The 18,902-nt window shown below is 46.4% G+C and overlaps 1 protein-coding gene across 1 annotated transcript; it reads right to left on the minus strand.

Moving 5' to 3' along the window:
- Nucleotides 1-5,113: 5,113 nt before the first annotated feature.
- Nucleotides 5,114-14,475, minus strand: EIF2B5 (eukaryotic translation initiation factor 2B subunit epsilon; the record flags this gene model as incomplete). Its single annotated transcript, XM_079705383.1, has 16 exons — nucleotides 5,114-5,637; nucleotides 5,813-5,923; nucleotides 6,364-6,489; nucleotides 7,209-7,332; nucleotides 7,635-7,725; nucleotides 7,862-7,969; nucleotides 8,146-8,247; nucleotides 8,374-8,515; nucleotides 8,746-8,891; nucleotides 9,994-10,306; nucleotides 10,831-10,908; nucleotides 11,184-11,264; nucleotides 11,756-11,933; nucleotides 12,026-12,211; nucleotides 13,051-13,175; nucleotides 14,266-14,475. 16 exons carry the CDS (start codon nucleotides 14,473-14,475, stop codon nucleotides 5,578-5,580), a joined length of 2,181 nt encoding a protein of 726 aa, XP_079561509.1. The 3' UTR covers nucleotides 5,114-5,577.
- Between the last annotated feature and the right edge of the window lie 4,427 nt (nucleotides 14,476-18,902).

Consider the following 18,902-nt stretch of genomic DNA (forward strand, 5'->3'; position numbering starts at 1 on the left):
TAAGAAAACTTACAGCAGTCCTGTCTCATTTCCCTCCCCACCCCCACCCCAGTGTACTTTTTTTAGCTCATATTATTTCTTGATATGTGCATTCTAGACATTACTTATTGATTTCCAATTTTGATTGATGGATTTACCTTTCTTCCACCTCACCCTAACTTTTTTTTTTTTTTTTTTTTTTTTTGCGGTATGTGGGCCTCTCACTGTTGTGGCCTCTCCCGTTGCGGAGCACAGGCTCCGGACGCGCAGGCTCAACGGCCATGGCTCACGGGCCCAGCCGCTCCGCGGCATGTGGGATCTTCCCAGACCGGGGCACGAACCCGTGTCCCCTGCATCGGCAGGCGGACTCTCAACCACTGCGCCACCAGGGAAGCCCACCCTAACCTCTTAAAATGATAAGATCACATTTTTTGGTTAATATAGTACTTATATTACTTATAAAATAATATAGTATTGACATTTAGACTATGAATAAATGCTTCCTTTACAACTTTTCCTCCTGGCATAATCATTTTTTTAAAAAATTAATTTTTGGCTCTGTTGGGTCTTCATTGCTGCGTGCGGGCTTTCTCTAGTTGCTGCGAGCTAGGGCTACTCTTCGTTGCAGTGTGTGGGCTTCTCATTGCGGTGGCTTCTCTTGTTGCAGAGCACGGGCTCTAGGCGCGTGGGCTTCAGTAGCTGTGGCTCGTGGGCTCTAGAGCTCAGGCTCAGTAGTTGAGGCGCACACGCTTAGTTGCTCTGCGGCATGTGGGATCTTCCTGGACCAGGGCTCAAGCCCATGTCCCTGCACTGGCAGGTGTTTTCTTTCTTTTTTTTTTTTTTTTTTGCGGTATGTGGGCCTCTCACTGTTGTGGCCTCTCCCGTTGTGGAGCACAGGCTCTGCACGCGCAGGCTCAGCGGCCATGGCTCACGGGCCCAGCCGCTCCGCGGCACGTGGGATCTTCCCGGACCGGGGCACGAACCCGCGTCCCCTGCATCAGCAGGTGGACTCTCAACCACTGCGCCACCAGGGAAGCCCATGCAGGTGGATTCTTAACCACTGTGCCACCAGGAAGTCCCAGCATTAATCATTGCCTTGCTTTTTCATTTTTTCTATAGTGTACCTATCATTAAATCTTTCCACATACTCTAATAGGTTTTCAATTCATATTTTACTCATTCAGTCCAATGTATTAGATAATCCGTTTTCTTTCCTGGGGGCTTCCATTCCATTGTGCTGGTCTGCACTGCTGGCTGTCTCAGCCTGTGAACAGCTGTCATCCTGGGACTTCTCTGCATCATTCTCAGAACTCCCTTTACCTCTCCTCTGTGTTGGATCCCAGTTTCTTGGATACTTTACTCCTTTGCTTAGTAAAGCACATCCTTTGGTAGTTCCCCTTGAAAGCATGGGAAATAAAAACTTGTGGCGGGGGGAACTAAAATGGAAAATATGAAAAAAGTATATATTGATATAAAACTGAATCACTTTGCTATACACCTGAAACACACACAGCATTGCAAATCAACTATACTTCAATAAAAAGTTGTTTTGAAAAAAATTTTTAGATTTGGGGAGAAACTTGAAAAGATGAAAGTATGATTCTGGGTTGAAAGTAATTTTCCTTCAGAATTCTGAAAGCATCACTCCATTGTCTTCTAGCTTCCAGTGTTGCTATTTAGTGAACAGTTTGATCTCTTTCCTAGGCACTTGTTTCTCTTTGTAAGTCTTCAGGAAGTTTTTATCCCTGGGGTTCTCAAATTTCTTGGTGATGTGCCTTGGTGCTCATTCACTGTGCTAGGCATTGGGCGAGCCCTACCCATGTAGAAATTCAACAATATTTTCTTGAATTATTTAATAACATCACTACCATTTTCCCTTTTTTTCTGCAACTCCTGTTAGATGTTGTACCTTCTGTATTGATCCTTTTTTTTCTCCTTTATCCATTTCATTTTCAAATGATTTCACCTTTTTGTAAGATTTTAACATTATTTCCAAACTTTCCCCTAACCAATTGTATAAAATATTCACAATTAAAAATTCAGTAAGTTGAATTATTGAATTACTGAATTTGATATTATTGAATTATTGAATTTGAATTACTGAATTCAAAAATTCACAATTATTGAATTAAATTATTGAATTCAAAAATTCGCAATTAAAAATTCAATAAGGATGGACATATAATTTCCCTCCTATTTGGTTCTGTAGTCCTCCAGTTCTCAGTAGGAAAAGAAAATTCATAGTTTTTTAATTTCTAAGAGCTCTTTTGTTCTCCAATTCTTTTCATAGCACTTTATTCATAGACACAATATTTTCCCTGAGTTTTGAGAATTATAGCCTTTTCCCCTCCTGAAGTTTTCAAAAAGCTCCCTACTTTGTCAGTTTCCTCGGTTTCAATTTTGTTTGTTTTGGTCTCCGCCTTTCGTATGTTGGAAGTTTCTTCAAATGTTTGGTGGCCCTTAACAGTCTATTCACATGTAAGAGTGAGATACTAAAAATCTGTTTGGAAGTTCTGTCCATGTACACAGGCTTATTAACTAACAGGCTTCAGTGTACGGTGAGCAGAGGAAAGATGGCTTTTTTTTTTTTTTGAAACAAAATTGTAAGTATTTGTAGGCCTTTTGTCTGCAATTGTTTAGTTAGTTTTGGCCTGGGGGTATAAGCCAGTGTGTGCCGACATTCAGAGCCCTTCCACTCATATACTTTCATTTATTCCCTCATTTTCAATCTAGCGCCTCAATCCCATCCCCACCATGTCTCCTATCGAATCCAGACGTTCTAAAGATTTATTTTCCCTGAGGTTCTGAAATTTCGTGGTGTTACTTTGTTCATTATGCTGGGCACTCATGGGCTCTTGTCAGTGTAGAAACTCATGACCTTTGGGTTTAGGAAACCTTCATAGATATTTCTCTGAAAATTCCTCCCCACCATTTCTCCAGACTAAATCTCCAGAGAAGTAGGGGTAATCATTTGGTTGGATCAGATAAAGTGGGGACCTGGGGGAGCTTTTTTTCATACAGATCTTTGTCTGATTCTCCTCCATTCCACCCACAGTTCTCAGCCCCAATCCTTACCCCCCTCTGCTGAGCCTTTTCTGGGTTCAGAAGGGCACATTGGTTTGCTTCTTGTTAATAACCACCACAGCAGGTAGAGCCCATCTCATTCTGCTCTGCTAGGTCAACTTTCACCCTTCCATTTATTTTTTTCCCCAAAATGTTGATGTCTCTCATTCATTGTTGTCATCTTCTGTTTTCCTTATCATTGAGTCACGTGCCTTTTTTGAAGAATTCCTTTGTTACCATTTGAAAGTGGTTTTGGAGTAAAAAGCTCATGAGTTTCTTTTTTCTTTTTTTTTTTTGGCCGCTCCGCAGCAAAAGGGATCTTAGTTCCCCGACCAGGACCAGGGATCGAACTCGTGCCCCCTTTAGTGGAAGCACGGTGTCTTAACCACTGGACCGCCAGAGAAGTCCCCAAAGCCCATGTGTTTAATCTGCCATATTTAAATGGAAACCCTTTGCTTTGCTCATAATGTTCCTTCTACCCTATTTTTTAGGCCACTCAAGTGTCACAATCCTGTAAGCCTTCCCTAATCACTGCAACTAGAAGGAATATGTTCCTCCTAAAAAGTTCTATAGGCCACTTCTGATCTCTGCCACCCATCAGGTATAAATCAGAGGTACCCTACAGTTGCTTGTATTTAACTGCCCCTATTAGGTCCATGCCATAACCTTCATATGCTCTCTAGTCACTAGGTCCTGTATTTGACAAAGGAGAAACTGAAATTTACTGAATAAGAAAAGTAAATTAAGTGAAACCCTGGCCAGCCTGTTTTTCCCTCTTTAGAAATACTGAGTAATGCCCCTTCATACCCCTGAGTACAGTTCAGTATCCCCTTCCTCATCTTACTCCTCTCCACCCAACTGAAATGAAGGCAACCATTTTACCTGTGATGTCCAGGAGGGCCACTTGTTACCAAAGACATCTGCCACAGTTTAAGTGTTAACAGAGTAAGGTTTATAGGAAAGCAACAAAGAGCTCAAAAAGGTGAGACAGAAGGGCCTGTCTCACGTTTGAGGTTAAAGGAGACAATACAGGTGACAAATTCCAGCTCTAGAGTCCAATAACAAATCCTTGCTCTATCAATTCCCAGTTACGGGACCTCTATGAACTTCAGGCTCTTCATCTGGAAATGGGGATAAGACCTACTTCACAGGGCTGATGTGAAGGTTAACTAAAATAACACATGAAAAGTATTTAGCAAAATGCCTGGGGACTTTCCCTGGTGGTCCAGTGGTAAAGAATCTGCCTTCCGATGCAGGGGACACAGGTTCGATCCCTGGTCGGGGAACTAAGATCCCACATGCCTCGGGGCAACTAAGCCTGTGTGCCACAACTACTGAGCCCGTGCTCCTCAAGTAGAGAGCCCACGTGCTCTGGAGCCCGCACCACAACTAGAGAGAGAAGAAATCCACACGCCACAACTAGAGAGAAGCCCGCACGCTGCAATGAAAAATCCTGCATGCCGCAACTAAGACCCGATGCAGCCAAAAATAAATAAATAAATAAATAAATAAATGTATGTATATAAAAAACAAATGTCTGTCATGCAGTAGATACTCTCAATATTAGGGGACAGCCCATTTCACAGGTTCTTCCTCTGTTCTTAGGATATCCATTGCTGGCTTGGGGTTGTATTTGCCTCTGGGGGCAATTTCCCTTCACTGAGACACTGAATATGCTGAAGGAAAAAGAATTCTGGATTATGAGGCTCAAGTCCTTAGCTTTACCCCTGAAGAGTCATGAGACCTTGAGCAAATTCCCTTATCTATAAGATGAAAAGTAGCCCAGCTTCTCTGACAGTAGTACTGGATCAAATGGACAAAGCATGTGACAGACTGGCAGTGGTTAATGGACTTTACATATGCTTGGCATCATCACCCTCTGACAGAAAAGTGTTCGGATTAGGACTCTCTACAGAACTAGGTTCAGGCACACCACTCCAGGACCACAAATTGGCCCACAAAGTCTGGAAAAGAATCTAGGCCCTCTACCACCATGGCCATGGCAATGGTCAACTAGCGAGGCACCACAGTCCCACCCAGTGGCCGTAACACCCCTCTTCTCCCTCTCCACCAGGTGTTAAGAAAGGCTACCACATCAGAGGTTGAGAACTCTTTGTTGACCTACTTCAACTGCTGATCAGTCAGAGTTGGAGAGAAACCAAATATACCCCTCTCTCTGTTTTTTAATATTAACAAATACAAGCAACAGAGAGGGCCAACTGCTCTCTGCTGTTCCCTGAGGGGAAACCAGAGCACAAAGCTGTTCTTCTGGCCTTCCTCTAACTGCAGGGCCTGCCTAGCTCCTCCTTAGGCAGAGCTGTTATCCAGCCCAACTTCCCTCATCTCAACTCCCCAGTCAGGATGGGAGGCACATGGCTGCTGGCGGTGGGAAGAATACTGTAGTTCCAGCCTCTGCTCCTTTAAGTCTCAGCTCAGATGGTGGTCACTCATCCTTCTGCAACTAGCCTCTCACTCGCCCTGGCCCAGAAACCAGGAGGGCACTCAGCCACACCCACAGGAGCAGGTAGTGCGACTTCAGTCATCTTCAGATGACTCCTCTTCTGCCTCTTTTAGCCACTGGATGAACCTCTGCAGCTGTAAGGAAGCAGAGCGGAGAGCTACTGAGGGAGGGGCACATAACCCTCCTTTTCTCCTTAGCAGATAAACAGCTCTAACAACTAGAGTCCCAGGGACCAACCACCTGGAGTCTAAGGCCAGGAGCCAGGGAACCAGGCAACCACTGCAGTGACAGGAAGGCAGCCTGACTTACCTGCTGGTTCTTGCGCAACTGCCGGCCCTTGTCAGTTGTATCCCTTTGGCTGAACCAGCTCAGGATTGTTTCCTCAGCCAGGATCTCCAGCTGGTAGAAAGCCATCAGTACCTGCAGAAGGGCAGAAGGCCAGCAGAGGAGATGAGATCTCAGGGGCCTTGCAGGGTTCAGTGAGACATAATGGATAACAGAGGAAGAGGAGGCAAAATCTAGTGCCTCTCTACCAGGCCCTCAGCCTCCTTCTACACACGGAGCAGCCTCCTCCAAAACAGATAAGAATGAGCTGTTCACTCTGATACTGGGACAGGTCTGACTTCTGGAACTATTGCTGGGTAGTGCTTTGCACATTCCCAGGGCAACCTCCAAATGGATGCCTTACTAGTTTGGCTCCAAGGTGTGCTATCCCAGCAATAAGCACAACACTAGGGGTGGATGAAGCTGTTAACCAAACTCCATACGGATTCATGTCAGTCTATTTTGTGTCTCCATGGAGGTCACCAAGGCCTGTTTCAAAGTAAATGCAGGACTGTGGGGCTTGACGTGGTATTCACCTTGGCCATGGAAGTACTAAGAGCTTCATGCTCCAGGAAGAAGTCCTCAATGGCTGCTAATGCTTCCAAATGATCAGCTGCACGCTTTATGTAGTTCCTAAAAACAGGGCTCCAGGTCTTGAGCAACTGTGGAAGAAAGGAGAAGTTGCAATATATTCCTGAGCATGCACCTACACCTGGACAGCAAAGAAAATCAATATTGATAACATGGGTCTTTCAAGACAAGACGGGGAGTTCCCTGGTAGTCTAGTGGTTAGATTTCGGCACTTTCGCTGCCATGGCCCAGGTTCAATCCCTGGCTGGGGAACTGAGATCCTGCAAGTTACATGGAAAGGTCAAAAATCAAAAAAATTTTTTTAAAAAAAGAAAAAAAGACAAGAGGGAGATGATACAGGTCCTGTGGAATTATGTCAGAGAGACTTGGGAGTGCTGGCAGTCAGGACTGGGGAAAAAGAAATTTCCTAGGGAAGGTGAAGGGGGTCAGATGCTGCAGGCTCCCACAGAATACCTGTTTCCAGCCTAAAGGTTCACCTCATTCTGGGTCAAATCATTTTCAGTCAGACAGTATGACAGTCCAGGTCTATTCTAGGTATAGCTTTGGGGTCTAGTACCGTCTGAATACTGGAATCTCAAAGGCCACTCAGTATTGAACCTAACTTGACTCCCCTGGACCAGCCAAACCTGCTCTAGAACCTAATCTGTGTCCAGAGGCAAGGAGAAAGGAACCACAAGTAACATATATCTCACAAGACCTTCTACTCCTGATTTCCTTTAAAGTCAAGCCCAGTAAGGATGTATACCTGTCTCCACCCAACCCCTTGTACCCAGCCCCAATCTTTGCTTACGGGAATCAGCAGGGCACAATAGCGGTTTGGGTCGAGTGGGGAATCCGTGTGTTGCAGGGGGAACTCCAGGACCACATGGCTCAGCACCTGCATCACCTCCTTCAGGCTTATGTTGTAGGCGTACCTGTGGGGAGACTGGGGTGACACCAGGGCCTTCACTGACCCTTTTCAGCATACTGTAGGACTATGACTTTGGCAGGACACTGGGGGAGAGAAAGTCAGATGGAACAACATGGAAAGAGAGGGTTTTGGAAGGAGGAAGTCTATGCTGAGGCAAAAACATAATGTTCTCCTTGCTCCAAATGCTACCGGCCTTGTTCAGTTGGGATGTCGAGGGAACAGCTTCCTATTTGGGGAAGAAGGAGAGAACCTACACCTGCGTGGGATTACCCCGAGGAGACAAGAATAAGGAGGAGCTGCTCTTACTTGAGAGAGTTGATCTCTAGGACTAGATTGTCACAAGAAACGTTCTCCTCCTTGCCCCGCTGTAGAGTTCCCAGGACTTCATTCTGGAACACTAAAATCAAAGCAAGAATAAGTTCATGGGCCAATATCACTCCAGGATGCTTTAAGTCATCCAGTTCTGACTTTATGCCCAACCAAACTGGAGGTTTTCCTCTTTTGTCCCAGACACTGCTCCCCTGGCCACTTACCTTTGATGTCATCCATCTGTGGGGAGCCTGCCCGGCTATCTAGCTCTTCAGAATCCATACTTTGCTCACTTTCAGTTTCGCTTTCTTCTTCCATGTTGATTTTGAGCCCTGAGAATCCATGAAGGGTGAGAAAAGAGAAAAATATTGAAAGAGCCATTGACAGAGAGCAATATATCTGCTCTGTCTGCAAAAATAATGAACAAGTAGTCTGATTCTGAAGTGTTCAATCTCCCTCAAAATAATCTGATTTAGAAGGTGGGTGGCAGGAATAAGGCTTAGCTCACCCCACAGATTCTGCCGTAGTTCCTCCTCTTCCTCCATGTTCATGTCTGCTGTTTTCCAGAGGTAGCCCTGGCCTGCAACTCCGACTTCTGCTGGATTGTAACCTGGAAAAGGCACGGATCTTTAGCAAAGGCCCAGTAGAAGCACCAACCCCTTACAGGAAAACACTGGTTTTTCTATGGGGCAGAGAGACACACAGATAGATGCCCCACACCTGCTGAGCCTCACACCTTTCAGCTTCACTTTCTCCTTTTCTTGGTCAGCCCCAGAATCATCACTGAACTGACCATCATCCTCATCATCCTCTGCATCTGGAGGGTGCAAAGAGATCACCGAGCCCTCAGGCAGCATGATATCTGGGCCTATCACCACCTGGAGGAGAAAAAAGGAGTGGGTGGCACAGACTGATTAGTGTGTTGGGGAAAAGTACATTCTGAAAAATCAGAGTGACTTTTTTTTAGCAAGCCAAGTAGAAGGCAAATGAAACCACTGGATTGGGACTCTCAATTCAGGCTGGACTGGGTGGACATTAAGGCCCCTTTCTAGCTCAGCATAACCACCACTCAACTTGGGGCCTATGTGCAGTGTGGAACAGGTCTTACCTGGGAAGTGAGGACACAGCGTGGCTTCAGGATAACTTTTTCCTTGACCTCAGCATTGTCACAGAGCACAGACTGACGGATCTGTGCTCCGGCAGCCACTCGGACGCCCTGCCATAGGAAGGCCTCGTCCAGCACCACATTATCACCTGGCTCAGGACAGGAAGGATTCCTGGTCACCCAGGGCCCCAATTCCAGACCAGGGCCGTTTGTGGAGAATGGGGCTGACTGACATCAGCACAGCTCCCACCCAGCTCTACTGCTCCATCCCCATTCACCAGGAATACCCTCTCCCTCTCTAAGCTTGGGCCAGAGACGCCTGACTACCCTCCACCAGGTTTACAACAATTACAGACTATATACTGGACTTAAAAACCTGAGAACCCTTAAGATTTCTGAGGACCCCTTGAGCTCAAGAACCTTATTAGAATTAAATCCATGCCTAAAAGTAGAACCAAATTATTCCACCTCTTCTTGTACATTTTAGAATTAGAAACTTATTGTTCTTCTTTTAAAGGGGTGGCTCCATTAGAAGCATCACTTTCTTATAACCAAAGCAAGTTACTAAGAGTAGAAAGAACACTGGACTTAAAATCAGAACACTCAGATTCAAGTCCCAGCACTACCTCTTTTTTTTTTTTTTTTTTTTTTTTTTGCGTTATGTGGGCCTCTGACTGTTGTGGCCTCTCCCGTTGTGGAGCACAGGCTCCGGACGCACAGGCCCAGCGGCCATGGCTCACGGGCCCAGCCGCTCCGCGGCATGTGGGATCCTCCCAGACCGGGGCACGAACCCGTGTCCCCTGCATCGGCAGGCGGACTCTCAACCACTGCGCCACCAGGGAAGCCCCCAGCACTACCTCTTATTAGCTATGACCTTGGGTGAGACAACCTTACAGCTTGTTTATCTATAAACTTATCTATAAATAATACCTACCTCACAAGGTTTTTAATAATGTATGCAGAAGTCCTTTGTAAACTGCAATGCACTAAACAGATGTTATTATTGCATGTTAATTATCCAGGTAGTCCTGAATGTGAATATAGGGTACCCTGGAATGTGAAGAGTCACCCAATAACAGGCTCACAGGCCACAAATTAAAGTATCACTGTTTTTACATCCCTATTTCTTCCTTTATTAAGGCAGCTCCTTATTCTCTGGGACTATCCCTCTGTATCCTTTTCTGGAAACACAGGGTTCCCCCAAGTTCCTGGTCCTAGGATGGCCAGCTTGACCTCCCCACCTGTACTCACCAATGTGACAGCCGGGGCCAATGACACTGTTGGTGATGGAGCAATTGCTGCCAATGACAGTGCCAGAGCCCAGGAGCACATTTTCCTCCAGTATGCTGCCATGACCCAGGCTGACCTCAGGCCCTCGGTAGATGTTGTGTCGGGAGTGAGTGCAGCTTTGGGTTGTGCTGTCAGTGAAGTTCGCCTCTGGGGTGAGAGGGTAGACCCATCGGCGGATGACATCAGCGCAGATAGCAGCATACATGTGTAGGTTGGAGACCCGGGCACCATATTCCTTAGTTGTCACATGCATGTGGATCTGGTTTCCTAAGATCTGAATGAGGAGAAAAAAAGAGAGGTCACCCAAGCAAGCAAGAGAGAAAGAACATCCCAGGTATAATTCTATTCTAACTTTCTTAAGTTTCCTACTGCCTCTCAATGTCACAGCCAAGTGGCCTGAGACTTTTCTCTGTATACTGCTTCCCTCTCCTCTCCAGCTCTTTTCCTTTCTCCTAAGGTTTAACAAAACATAAAAGGGGACCAAAACTCCCCCAACCCTGCCCAAGGGAAAACAAACTTTCACATTATGTGTAATGGTGGATGTTCATGTTTTTAGCAATTAATCTGTTGATCTTGAGATGTTTTTAGCACATCACTGGTGGTCAGATGGTACTGGGGATCTGCCAAAAACCACAAATGAATCTTTTGCTTTTGTGTGTCAGTAGGGTCTATTGTGCCCTAAAAATGGGCAGAATAAAACAGCAAATGGAGAGAGAAAAAAAAAGGGGGACCAAATTTATCAGCATTGAGATAAAATCACAGCCTTCTTCTAAAGAGGCACTGGGAGACTTTTCTTACCTCCTCATTTACTAACAGGCCTCGCACAAAGTCATCTCGAGTTTGGTAGTCGAAGTTGTCTGTAAAGAGTTGAGCCACCTGTGTGGGGAAGTCAGAGGGGGCCAAAGTTAAGCACTATTCTCTGGAAGCAAACACAAGCCCCCCAGAGACCTATCAGACACTATGACAGCAGGATATGGGCCAGAATCCCAAAAAAGTCTGCCAATGAGATACTGGGGTCAAGATGATAGCACCTATTTGCTGTAGATAAGAGAAAGAAGGAGAAGAAATACACCCTGGCCTTTTAAGGGGGTGATAATACACCCTCAGAGTTCTACTCTTCAGATGTGCAGCCTTGGCCCTGAGGAGCTCACCTGAGGAGAGCAGATGCTGATATGACAATCAAGTAAATCATAGCGAATCTCCACTCCATCTCCACTGCCCTGGAACAAGCTCTGTGGGGAGAAGTTACAAGGACTTTGTTATTATTATTTTTAATAAATTTATTTTCTTTTTGGCTGCGTTGGGTCTTCATTGCTGCGTGCGGGCTTTCTCTTGTGGCAAGCAGGGGCTACTCTTTGTTGCGGTGTGCAGGCTTCTCATTGTGGTGGCTTCTCTTGTTGTGGAGCACAGGGTCTAGGCGTGCGGGCTTCAGTAGTTGCAGCGCGTGGGCTCAGTAGTTGTGGCTCACGGGCTCTAGAGCACAGGCTCAGTAGTTGTGGCTCATGGGCTCTAGAGTGCAGGCTCAGTAGTTGAGGTGCACGGGCTTAGTTGCTTCGTGACATGTGGGATCTTCCTGGACCAGGGCTCAAACCAGTGTCCCCTGTATTGGCAGGTGGATTCTTAACCACTGCGCCACCAGGGAAGACCCTACAAGGACTTTAACTCATCTCTCCTGCTGAAGCCTGTCACTTTCCCACCTCAAGGACCCCAGATACCCACACACCAGAGGAAAAGAAAAACGTCGGAGGCCTTGGGTCTTCTGGAAATGGAGCACCCGGTTTGTGGCACTATCCACAGCCACTACTACATTGTCCTCATGGCAACGAGTTGGGTGGCTGGGGGATGACTCCTTGAAGATCATTGTCATGACAGATACATTTTTTTCCAGCTTCCGCCTTAACCTGTAAAGGATAGGAGGGAGACGAGTTGCAAAAAAGCAGTCTTAGGGCTCTGCTGGTCCCAAACGTCATCTCTACCATTTTCCCATCCTGACCTGTGTTCTTCCAGGGCTCTGGTAATATTGATGTTTGAGATGACATCCCCATACACCAGAAGGAAGTCAGAGCGCACCAAGGCCTTAGCATCAACATCACGGAGAATATCCCCCAGTGATCTATATAGCTCTGATGTAATTATTCGAACCACGTTGAGGGATGTAGGGCGGCACCACTTGGATTTCCTAAAGGAAGGGAGGTGAGGGGGATGAGTAAACCAAGCATAAATATCATGCAGAGCTTCCCTATTTTTTCTCCCCATTCAACATTCACACTCCTTTGCTATGGCTTTTTTGGGGTTCCTGTCAGCGTCCTTGACTTCAAAGAGGTTTATGAACTATAATTAATGGTTTCAGCATAGTCTGTCACTAGTCTTGTTTTACGGGTTAGAGAAACATGGCTATTTCCTCTCCATACCCTGACCCGTCCCTAAACATGGATTTGAACTAAAAATCCCGCTGAGACTTAGGTTATACAAAGTATCCTGGGAACACACATTTCATGCCACTTTTCTCCTTCTAAAGCTCATACCAAATTTAGGAGCTGTTTGATGGAGACCATGCTAACATCCTAGTCTTTATTTCCTAAGCTTCCATAAATCCTGAGATTCACTCTTTTTCAAAAACACTTCGCTAAACATTTGTTAAGTGTTTACTATGTGCGTGGTACTAAGCTAGGCACCAGGAATACAAAGATGAGGAAGAGCTCAATATTTAGAAGCTCAGTGGAAAAACAAAGATATTACTCTTGTAACTTGCATATTGGAGCCACTAAATAAAAAGCAAAACCCATTGGGTCCAAACTTTGTAAGTGAGATTCAGAAAAAATCCAAATGCTATTCTTTAATCTTTGTCACAGCTTCAGCTGCTCACCTCTTAAGTGAAGAGAATGCCCTTAGACCTTATGATGGGATCCAAACAGACACATCTTTCTCCCTCATAATCTCCTCTTATTTAGTTATACCCATCCTAAGGAAACTGGGAAAAAATGGTGAAACATTGAAAGAAAAGTTGCAGAGCCTTACAATAAATGTTCCTTGATTTGGGAAGCCTTCCAGCAACAAAAGACAAAGGTTTCCTGTACACCTGTGGCAGTCAGAAATTCCAGAGTGTAGTCAATTAGTGCCACATTGGCCAGGGGCAAGAGGACCTGAGGGTAGGAGATGAAAAAAAGTCATGAGGGTCCTCTGAGTATCATTCTTTCCCCCATTTCAACCACAATTTTCACTCCTCTATCAGTATTTTCAAACACTAGTTTTACTTTATCTTTCCTATTTAAAACTAATCAGGCTGCTGCCTTCGATGTTCATGGCATACTCTAAATATCAGAGTCCAATGGGTTGCAATTTGGATATAGTAGGAATGGAATCTACTTGCTTAGCATCAGACACAGAGCTGGTATAGAACAGCAAACTACCCCTGACAAAGGATAATATAGAAATCAATTACATCTCCAGAAGCTTAAGTGCCACTAATGCTTTTTTTCCCACAAAATTTCCTTCCTTGACCCCTTTCTAAGCGTCAGGGACTAGCCATCCCAATCAACTATACAAAATAAACAGCCATTAGACTATTTAGAGGGAGTGGGGAGTCAAAGAGGTTTTTCCTGAACTGAATGCAAGTCCTTTTCTTTGAACTGGGGACTGCTGAATGACCCAGCAATCCCTAGGACTAGCTCAGTCCAGTTCCCCAGTGTCTAGACAATACTGGGGATGCGGGCAACCAGCCACTGAACCCGTTCTGTTCTCCTTTTGACAGATAGTACTAGCTCTCACTAAAACCTGAAAAGAAAAAAAGCACAAAACAGCTGTTACTATGCAATCAGACCAGCCTGCTCTTTTTTTAGGCACGTGACCTCCCTTTTGGAGGCAAAAGGAGGTGACAGTCCCTTTCACCTAAGGATTTCTCTTTCCTCTACATAAGAGCGGCGCAGCCTCCTCTTGAGACACTGAATCCCCGTGTGAAGGCTTCTCACAAGCACTGCTTCTTCATTAGCCCCTGCAGGCCTCCCAAACCTGAGGTGGAGAGTGCCCAAATCTGCCAGCCACTCACTTGGTCAGGCAGTCTTCAGGGCTTTAGACGGTCTCTCCGCCTTCCTCCTAACCAGATAAACCCGATTTCTGGGAAAGACAGTGGACACAAGTCCTTCCAGAGCGCGCCTCACTAGGCAGCCGAAAAGATAACTTGCTCTAGCTCCGCCACCTCCGGGCCCTCTGGCAGCTTTCGCGCGCGGCGCTCACCCGAGGCTGGTCCTTGGAGATGGGGAAGAAGCGGCGGTTGAAGCTGTCGGCCACCAGAACTGCTTGTAGGGGCGGCGGCGGTTCCTCCTCCGCCCCTCTGGCTGCCCCACCGCCGCCGCCGCCGCTGCCACCGCCTGCCGGCCCGCTGCCGCTGCGCTTGTTGGGCCGACCGGCCACCACACCAGGCGGCGCCACCACACTGGCCGCCATCTTCTTCTCTCACAGTCACCACTTCCGCTCGGAAACTGCCACGGCACGCAGTAGGGGACAAAAAGATCCAGCACTCGAAATGCGAAGCGCTAGCGAAGGGAGGGCGGGAGGAGCTGAGGAGAGAGGAATGCGCAAGCGTCTCCCCTAGCCTTGCCGGAAGGCTGAGCAGCAAGGAGCGCGGCGTGGGGCCCTGCGGCGCTGGTGTCCGCATGTTGAGGCGTCCGGGGTTGGGGTCCTGTGGACTGCAGACTCCATCTTCAAGTATCATCGGCCGTCATTTGTTCGTGAGCAAGCTGAGATTCTTGGGGGATAATGAGACTCGTGGTCTCTGCGAAGAGGCCAGATCCTTTCTTGATGTGTAATCTTCTCCGCCCCGAGCATGTTAAAAATTGTGGTCCTCCGTTTTCATTCTCATCACCTAATGTGACCCGGCACCCTGAGGAGCTCAGAACCGAGTCAGACATTCCTTTCCCTCAGGGCACTCACAGTCTACATAAATACAGAACGTGGAATAGAAGGGAGAGTAGTAATTCTATTAAGCGCTGATCGTGGCGGGGAATGATACAAGCATTATCGCAGTTCGTCACACATCTCTGAGAGAACATTTTATTCACTCGTTCAACAAACATTTTTATTTTTTTTATTTTTTATTTGCGGTACGCGGGCCTCTCACTGTTGTGGCCTCTCCCATTGCGGAGCACAGGCCCCGGACGCGCAGGCTCAGCGGCCATGGCTCACGGGCCTAGCCGCTCCACGGCATGTGGGATCTTCCCGGACCGCGGCACGAAACCGTGTCCCCCGCATCGGCAGGCGGACTCTCAACCACTGAGCCACCAGGGAAGACCTCTTTTTAAAAAAATTTATTTCATTTATGTATTTTTGGTTGTTGTGGGTCTTTGTTACTGCGTGCCGGCTTTCTGTAGTTGTGGAGAGCAGGGGCTTCTTTTGTTGTGGAGCACGGGCTCTAGGCACACGGGCTCCAGTAGTTGTGGCACGTGGGCTCAGTAGTTGTGGCTGGTGGGCCCTAGAGCGCAGGCTCAGTAGTTGTGGCGCACAGGCCCAGCTGTTCCGCAGCATGTGGGATCTTCCCGGGCCAGGGCTCAAACCTGTGTCCCCTGCATTGGCAGGTGGATTCTTAACGACTGTGCCACCAGGGAAGCCCCAACAAACATTTCTTCAAGTCTCATTGGGGTGAAGTTCACCAAGCTAGTAAGTGGAAGAACTGGTGTTGGAACCCGATCCATATGACGTCATGGCTCCACCATCTTTCCGCCATGTGTGGATAAAAATTTATTATTTTATGATGTCTTCATTTATTCATTTATTCAGCCTATCAGCATTTATTGAAACTCTACTCTGTGCCTTAATCAGATTGGAAATAAAGGTGGAACCACGAACACTCTAAAGCTGAGTAGGCCTGGAGGATGTAAGCCGCAAGGTTCGAGTCTTGAGAGGCGCGGCACCAGATGGGGAAAGAGGCAGTGGGGTGCAGCGGGCAAGCCAGGCCTGCGGAAGTGCGGGACCTTGGGAACGTTGTGGAAGCGAGGTGAGGCAGCTTGGGTGTCCTTTGGTGGACAAGGAACTTGCCAGCAAGGCACCGTGCTCTTCCAGCATGAGAACTGTCGGAGTTCCACCATCGATTCCTCAAAGTTTCTGCAAGCGTCGTTACCACCCATGGCCGCGTTGCATGTCTGGATTCGGAGTTCCAAGGGCTGAGGTTTGTTTCCGTCTGGCGGCTCTGGCTTGGCCCGCGTTACTCAGGCACCCTCCTCGTGGGTCCGAGGAGTCTGTCATTTCTTCCCTCTACCAGTTAATAAGAGCGTTGAGCGAAAACTGTTTCTTCAGAATTTTGGAAAATTTAGCCTGGAGAAGGAAAGGCAGAAGGCAACTCAGTAAAAGTTTTCAATTAAAATGAGTGTACATTGTAGAAGAAGGTGTTCCACTGTCCTACAAATTCACAGGAAGAACGAGACAAGATGGGTGAGTAAACAAACAGGACTAGTAATTTGTGCGAGCACACACACACGAGGGGGTTGCGTGTGGGTGTGTTGAGGGTATGGGAAATAGGTCCAATTGTAGAAAATTTTAAATGACTCCTGACACCTCTGAAAATGTGAGTGGTAAATCCAGGCCTTGTAATTCTGTAGACAGGTAGCTGGATGGATAAGGTTTTAATGGATGGGTCTTAAGGAGACTCTTTCTCGACCTGTTGTTATTTTTTTTATTTTTTATTTTTTGCTTCAAAACTTAACAACAACGAAACAAAAATGGGCAAAGGACTTGAATGGACATTTCTTGAAAGAAGGTATACAAATGGCCAACAAGCACATGAAAAGTGCTTAACATGACTAATCATTAGGTAAGTGCAAATCAAGACTACAATGAAATATCACCTCATGCTCATTAGGATGACTGTTATCAAAACAAACAAACCAAACCCCAAACCAAAAACCAGAAAGTAAGAGGCATTAGTGAGGATGTGGAGAAATTGGAATCCTTGTGCACTGTTGGTGGGAATGTAAAATGGTACAGGCACTGTGGGAAACGGTATGGTGGTTCTTCAAAAATGAAACACAGAATTACTATGTGATCCAGCAATTCTACATCTGGATATATACCCCCAAAAAGTGAAAGCGGGGACTCAAACAGATATTTATACATCCATGCTCATAGCAACATTATTCATGATAGTTAAAACATGGAAGCAACCCAAGTGTATCAATAGGTAAGCAAAATGTGGTACCCTAGCATATAATCCCCAGAGCTGGGTTCCATTCCAGCCTCTAGTCATTTACTAGCTGTTTATTCTTGGGCAGGTTACACAATCGCTTTATGCCTGGACTTCCTCATGTTTGAAATGGGATAATAACAGTACTTACCTCATAAGGTTGAAAAGCCCTTAGAACACTGTTGACACATTGTCAGTACAACTTAAGTATTAGCTAATATTATGATGATGCATTTTTGTCTGCAACTTGATTTTTATTTAATATATGGTGGAATGTAGACAAACCTAGCTATTTTCAGTGATTCCATAACATTCTGTAGTATGCATATACCATTATTTATCCAACCGTTTCTCAACTGGTAAGCATTCAGATTTTTTTGCAGTTTTTGCTATTACAAATAATGCTGCAACTAGCATCTTCCTATTGATATCTTTATACATTTGCATTTATTTCTTAGAATTTGTTCTTATAGGAGAGTGACTGGTTCAAATTGAATTCAATTCCCATGGCAGGGGATATGCTGTTGAACTCACTGGGAAACCTGCTGAGACTTAATTGCTCATGGTGTTATATTACTTAATGGCTATCCATGGAAAATGTGCCATTTTGCCCTGACACTGGCAGTGTCTGAGAGTGCTTGTTCCCCTACAGCTTCACAAACAGAGTGTGTTGTCAACAGTTTGGACTTTCTGTCAGTCTATAGGGGAACGAAGTGTAGTTTTAATTTGTATTTCCCTTTTTTTATTTTTTTTATTTTTATTTTTTTTTTGTTTTCACATTTTTTTGTTGCGTCTTCGTTTCTGTGCGAGGGCTTTCACCAGCTACGGCAAGTGGGGGCCACTCCTCATCGCGGTGCGTGGGCCTCTCACTATCGCGGCCTCTCCTGTTGCGGAGCACAGGCTCCAGATGCGCAGGCTCAGTAGCTGTGGCTCACGGGGCCAGCCGCTCCGCGGCATGTGGGATCTTCCTGGATCAGGGCACGAACCCGTGTCCCCTGCATTGGCAGGCAGATTCTCAACCACTGCACCACCAGGGAAGCCCCTCCCTTTTTAAAAAAAAAATTAATTTTATTTTATTTTGATTCTTTTCTCTCCCTTTTTTTTTTTTTTTTTTTTGCAGTACGCGGGCCTCTCACTGTCGTGGCCTCTCCCGTTGCAGAGCACAGGCTCCGGACGCGCAGGCTCAGCGGCCATGGCTCACGGCCCCAGCCGCTCTGCGGCATGTGGGATTCTCCCGTACCGGGACACGAACCCATGTCCCCTGCATCAGCAGGCGGACCCTCAACCACTGCGCCACCAGGGAAGCCCCTTTTCTCTCTTTTTTAAAAAAAAGATTAATTAATTAATTTTTGGCTGTACTGGGACTTTGTTGTTGCAATCGGGCTTTCTCTATAGTTGCAGAGAGCAGCGGCTGCTCTTTGTTGCGGTGCGCGGGCTTCTCATTGCGGTGGCTTTTCTTGTTGCGGAGCACGGGCTCTAGGCATGCGGGCTTCAGTGGTTGTGGTTCACGGGCTCTAGAGCATAGGCTCAGTAGTTGTGGCGCGTGGGCTTAGTTGCTCCATGGCATGTGGGATCTTCCTGGACCAGGACTTGAACCCATGTCTCCTGCATTGGCAGGTGGATTCTTAACCACTGCGCTACCAGGGAAGCCCTGTATTTCTTTTAGTTTGAGTGAGGTTGAACATGTCATATGTTAAAA

Source organism: Hyperoodon ampullatus (assembly GCF_949752795.1).
Source record: "Hyperoodon ampullatus genome assembly, chromosome: 5".
Classification (NCBI taxonomy): Eukaryota; Metazoa; Chordata; class Mammalia; order Artiodactyla; family Ziphiidae; genus Hyperoodon; species Hyperoodon ampullatus.